At 52.0% G+C, this 6,296-nt stretch overlaps 1 protein-coding gene across 1 annotated transcript; it reads right to left on the bottom strand.

Annotated features, from left to right (window-relative positions):
* Nucleotides 1-2,561: 2,561 nt before the first annotated feature.
* On the bottom strand, nt 2,562-5,761 carry FAM181B (family with sequence similarity 181 member B). The gene has a single exon (XM_023209131.2). It carries the CDS (start codon nt 5,632-5,634, stop codon nt 4,354-4,356), a length of 1,281 nt encoding a protein of 426 aa, XP_023064899.1. The 5' UTR covers nt 5,635-5,761; the 3' UTR covers nt 2,562-4,353.
* Between the last annotated feature and the right edge of the window lie 535 nt (nt 5,762-6,296).

The following is a 6,296-nucleotide window of genomic DNA, read 5'->3' on the forward strand; positions in this document are numbered from 1 at the left end:
CTTCTAGCATGACAGAAAAAAGTGGGGAGCAAGGATGACGCTGAAGATATGGCTAATAAGGGGAAGATGGAGCAACAGCTTGTCCTCATGAGGCAGGAGAGGCAGGATCCTGAGCCATGAGGGCAAGAGAAGGTCCTGCTTGCTGGAGAGAGACATTGTGTGGAAAAGTGGGGTGGGAAATGGAGGGGTGTCACAACACATGGTCTCCATCCTGTCAGGACCCGGGAGTGAGAGAAGGGATAGGGTGGAGGCTTGAATGGAGATAGGCAAAGGTTTGGGACATGAGAAGGATACAGGAAGACACTAAAACACATTCCAGGTACCAAGGAACACCCAGCTGAGATGGAGGATCATGACTATGAGGCATGCAAGTATAATTATTATTACCAGGTTAGGATACCCAGCCTGTCCAAAGCCATGCAACTACATGCATATTACAGCATATTTCTAGTCTTGAAAAATACCTACCATTGCACTTAAAAAGAATTCTTGGCCAGGAATTGTGGCTCACACCTGCAATCCCAGCACTTTGGGAGGCTGAGGCGGGCAGATCACTTGAGGTCAGGAGTTCAAGACCAGCCAGGACAACATGGTGAAACCCCATCGCTACTAAAAATACAAAACTTCGCCGAGTGTGGCAGTGGGTGCCTGTAATCCCAGCTACTCAGGAGGCTGAGGCAGGAGAATTGCTTGAACCTGGGAGGTGGAGGTTGCAGTGAGCTAAGATCACACCACTGCACTCCAGCCTGGGTGACAGAGTGAGACACCGCCTAAAAAAAAAAGAATCCTCTATGGTCAGGGATGTGGCTAAGCAAGAGATTAAAAAAAAAATTATAACAGGCTTCAGCAGAAATTGATATAACAGAGGAAACAGTAAGTTCAGCCCTTGGCAAAACGATTACTAATGGGCACTACTTACTGTATTACACAGTTAAGTGGCATGTCAGACACATATGTGCCCAGACTGGAAGGCAAGTGGGGAGGAATAGGGCTACATAGGGGCCTGAGTAACAGGATGGATTGGAACCTTGACATAATGCCAAGCCTTGGCTGTCTGCTACTAGGTACTGCCCCCTTCCTCTTAGAGGATATTTATGTATACCCTATGCCAAATCACAATAATACTTTGTGATAGACTGTTATCCAATTTTTCCAATGGGTAAACCATGCTTCAAATTTGGTTAAGTTACTGGTTCACTGCTGGTAAATCAGCAGAGATGAGATGCACCTAAGTTGATTTAGCCCTCCCCTTGGCCTTTCTTATTTGTCACCTGTAACAATGAAGATAATGACAACGAAGCACAGGCCTCTGTAGAAATCAAAGGAAATCATGTATACGAAACTGCCAGGCACCCCACAGACACTTTATATATACATTTCTCTAGCAGAGTGGTTCTCAACTGGCAGAAATTTTGCCTCCCAGGGAGACACGAGGTAATGGGGATATTTTTCTATTGTCACAACTAAAGCAGTGCTACTGGCTTCAAGTGGGTAGAGGCCAGGGATGCTGCTACACATTCTATAATGCACAGGATAGCTCCCACAGCAAAGAATTATGACACCCAAAATGTCAATAGTGCTGAGGTTGAAAAAATCTGCTACTAGCATAACACAGGGAACTGGGAACCACACACATGTACAAAGCACAGCAGAGCCTGGCAAGAAACAGGCAGGTCTTGGGATTAGGACACTTGTATGTCTGGATCTTGGATCCACTACTTGCTGTTGACAAGTTATTTATCTTACCTGAGCCTCAGTTTTCAAATAGGGATAATAACAGTACTGTGTTAGTCTGTTCTCACACTGCTATAATGATACTACCTGAGACTGGGTAATTTATAAATGAAAGAGGTTTAATGGACTCACAGTTCCACATGGCTGGGGAGGCCTCAGGAAACTTACAATCATGGCAGAAGGTGAAGCAGCAGCAAGGCATGTCTTACATGGTGGCAGGAAAGAGAGATAGCAAGGAAGTGCCACACTTTATAACCATCAGATCTCATGAGAACTCCCTCACATGGGGGAAACCGCCCCCATGATCCAATCACCTCCCACCAGGACCTCCCTCGACATGTGGGGATTACAATTAGAGATGATATTTGGGTAGGGACACAGAGCCAAACCATATCAAGCACCTACCTCATGGCAATATGAAGAGGCTCAGTGAGTTAGTGCTTAGCTTAAATGCCTGGGATGCCAAAACACACAATGTTGATATTATTATTAATGAAAGGTATAGCAAGCAAAACAGTAGGGGAGAGATAACTTATTTTACTACACTAGATAAGAAAGGAGAGGAAAATTAAGAAAGAAACATTACAATGACACTATAGTCTTAGTAACAGTCACAGGGTTATTAATGTTTTCCTACCATGCAAGTGTATCCTGGATTGTATTTACAATAGTTTAGATAAATTAAATCGTTATTAAGTAATATTCTGTTAGCACAATGGAATTAATCATCTTTCACCACTTTGGAAGAGATTCAATAGACATTAGCTTTCTGGAGTTGCAAAAGTTCTTATCATCATTAACAGTACTCCTTGCTCTATTTCCTGTGGTGCTTTCTTAAGAAAGGTTTTATTCAGAAGAAAGTGACTTAGTGATAGCATTTAAAGTTGCATCTACCATTGGTTAATACTCATTTTTTTCCAGAAATTCTTTTCTGAAAATATCACAAGACTTTTGATGTGTGCAACCATGAATCTGGATTTTTACATCTATTGCAGTAACACTCGGTTTTCGACTAACTCACATCCAGGTATTCCTGCAATCAATCCTCGGTGCCTTGAAGCCAAGCAGCCCTCCTTTGCAGCATCATCAGTAGGCAGCCTCTGGCTCAGATTTTCTGGGCGTTGCTCTCTTCATGCCTTTCTCTCGGCAGGTCTACAGCACCAAGGGTTCCTCTTTTCCCTCCAGCTGCTCACTTCCCACCAGTCTTTCCTCCCCGCCCCTTAACCATCCTGATGGTGCCATGTGTCCTCTCTGCCACATTCATGACTGGTAAAAATATTTCTTTTTCCCCAAATCTCCCTCGGACAACAGATCATACTCCTCCCCGCAGAGTCCCTTCAGATTCCATTCATCAAACCTGCTATTCAGGGAATAGAGACTCCTTTGGAAACTTCACATCCTTCTCTATGCCCTTCCGTGGGGACGGTGTGGGTATAAGGACTGAGGACACACAGCGAGGCAGAAACCAACAGAGGTGGAGGGGGAGCTGTGGAAAGAGAGAAGGAGGGAGGGTAAAGAGGGTGTACAGCTTGTAAGGGAAAGGGCAATCACCAGGCAAGTAGATAGGCCAAAAAAAAAAAAAAAAAAAAAAAAACCAGCATGGGACTCACAACTCTGTTTCCAGGTGTAAAAACCATTTGTGTATACACAGCAGAACCAATCAAGCACTGCCACAGCCTCAAGACACTTTATTTCCCCCTGAGCTACCCAACCAGCTGTGGAGGAGAACATTACCGTCCTCGCCCTCTCAGATCAGGAAACTGATACAAAGAGGTTACAATTTGCCCAATCTCTCCCTCCCAAAGTGGCTGGAAAATGGGGGAAAGACAGGAGAGAAATGGAACCCAGGTTTGCCAAATTTAAGTCTCCTACAAAAGAGATGTGCAAGAAAAGCTGGCCGAAAGAAATAGAGCAATGAGAGGCCAGGCAAAGAAATAAGGAAAGTAAGCACTGGGACTGATAAGGGTGGAAGGAGATGGAAGCAAGAAGCGGGCAGGAAAAAAAAAAAAAAAGTTAAAGTGTGACAGAAGAGAACCCTACCCAAGGACCAGCACAGGAGGTCAGCAGTGGACCCCCGGCCTCCGTCCTCAGCCACAGGCTCACCTAACAAAGCTAATAAGCGACTAGACGAAAAACCGTCCTGTAAGAAAACACCCAAATCAATAAGTCTCCGCTCCATTCTTTTCAATATATGCTTTAATTCAAAATGCACTCAAGGAGAGGGAAGGGAGGGACTAGGACACTGTTTAGAAGGGGCAATTACACTAAACACACCGACCTTCGCTGAAAACTAGAAGGGACAGGTGGCTACAGAAGCCAGCTCTTGCCCCTTCTGCCGTCCCCACCCCATACCCCAAACTGTCTTGGTTTCTTGGCTCCTCTGGTCCAGTAAGAACCTACCAACGTGTTTGTTTTTGTTTTAACACGTGAGGTTGTGATTAAACAATCCCCAACTCCTCTTCATCTCTTTTTTCTGAAATTGCTTTTATTAACTGAATTTTTAAAATTCCGGTTTCACCTCCACGTGCATTTTCCCATCGTTCTTTAGATTTAGGAGAAACCCATGGAGGCGCGGCGCTCTCCACAGCCGTCTCTAAAGGAGGGAAGGGTGCCTCCAAGTCAGTCCCGGTGCGCCCCCTCCTCCCCCGGCGCCCCTTCCCAAACCCCGTCGGGTCTCCAAAGGCTGGAATAAGCGTTGCGGCTGTAGCCCGCGCTGTAATCATAGGACACCTGATGGGGCGGCGGCGGCGGGGGCAGGGCGCAGTCTGGAAAGAAAGGGGAGAAAGAGGCCAAATGGCCCGGCCCGTCCTCCCCACCGGGAGAGTCCGCAGCGGCGGGGTACAGCGGGCGCAATGGCTCGTTCAAGGTCAAGCCGCCGCGGGGGGCAGTCAGGGGGGACTTTTTGGTCGGGGGGCAGCCCGGGACGCTCCAGGGCTCGGGGTACAGTAGGTTTCCCACCACTGCGGGCGCTGGGTCAAAGAGGCCGGACTCCAGCTCCGGGGGTCCCCGCAGTACGGAGGTTCCAGCGGGGAACACGTCGAGAGGCTCAGCGGCCAGCAAGACGGCCGCCTCGGTGCCGGCGCCGTAGTCGGGCCCTAGCAGCTCAAAGAATTCCACGGCCTCCGCGCCCTTCTCCAGGTCGCCCAAGCTCACGTCCGGCCCCGACGGGCCACACCCGCTGCCGCCTGCCCGGGACGGCTCAGTGAAGAAGGACGGAGGCAGATTGCGGGCCCGCAGTGGGACCTTCCTGGCCCCTGGGACCGCCGTGGCCCCCGCGGGGCCGGCCGCGTCCCCTCCGGCGCCCCCAGTGCCCGAACCTCCTAGCCCGGCCACCGGTGCAACCACCGCACCCCCCGCCGGCTCGGCACCCCCGGGGACATGGCGTAGCGAGTCGAAGAGCGCGGCCAGACTTCGGCTTTGCAAGCTGGCGGCCGCCGCGGCCTGAGACGCCTCCCGCCGGGGGACAGCCTTGCCGTGGGCCGGGGCCGCGACTGTCGGGGCGCTAGGGGCGGCCAGTGGCCGTTTGGCGGGCGTGTCAGCGGCGCTCGGGGAGGGCGGGCCGGGGGGCACGGCGCCCATGAGGCCGCTGCAGCGCTTGATCTGCTTCTGCAGGTACTTGCGGTGGTTCACCTTCCGCTTCGACTTGCCCGGCTTGTCCAGCGCCAGCTTGATGTTGCTGGACGCCGAGTCAATGAAGCTGAGTAGATCGCGGGTGGCCTCGCGCACGTCCCCTCCTTCGGCTCCCGACAGCAGCGCGCCCGCCGGAGCCCCGGTCTCATCGTCCTCGAAACAGCAGCCCTTGTCCAGGGCTCCGAAGGCGCCCCCTAGCCCGTCCGGGGAGCCCCCGAAGCCGAAGGGCACGAAAGGGTGCGTGCTGAGGAGCGCCGCCTGCACCGCCATCGCCGCGGCTCCCGGGCTGCCGCAGCGCTACCCGTGCGCCCCCGCCGGCTCCTGCCCGCCGCCCAGGCCCGGCTCCCGCCCCGGCGCGGCGCGCGCGGCGCAGCCTACCAGCTCCAGGCCTGGATCGCTGCGCGGCCTCCCAGGGGAGCTCATTAGGTCTTGTAAGCAAGGGGCGGAGGGAGGGAGCGCGCGGCGACCGCCCCGGTGGTGCAGGGGAGGGGCTTACTTAGCCTGGCTTGGAGGGGCGGAGGGTCGCTTTAGTTTTCTGAGCTTTCTCAAGCTCAACGCCTTAACCCCTTCGTTTCCCTTTGCTCCGCGGCGCTTCTTTTGACTCCTCCAACCGCAAGGGGTTAGGAAGAGATGGCTGGTCCTCAAACTCCAGTTCATGCCCGTGAGGCCGCTGCAGGGCTTGATATGCTTCTGCAGTTACTTGCAGTGGTGCCTTTCCTGAGGCAAGAAGGCAGGAGTCTAGAGATGTGGAGTTTCAGTCCAGCTGTATAACAACACCCACCAGCTTCTGGGCGCTTGCTTCTGCCAGGAGCTGTCCATCTATTATCTCATTTAATCCTTGAACAACAGCCCTGTGAATTACATGTTACCACCATTCAACAAATGTGGACACTGCGCCCCAGGGAGGTTCAGTGAGTTGGCCAAGGTCAGAT

The sequence above is a fragment of the Piliocolobus tephrosceles genome, chromosome 13 (genome assembly GCF_002776525.5).
Source record: "Piliocolobus tephrosceles isolate RC106 chromosome 13, ASM277652v3, whole genome shotgun sequence".
NCBI classification, from domain to species: domain Eukaryota; kingdom Metazoa; phylum Chordata; class Mammalia; order Primates; family Cercopithecidae; genus Piliocolobus; species Piliocolobus tephrosceles.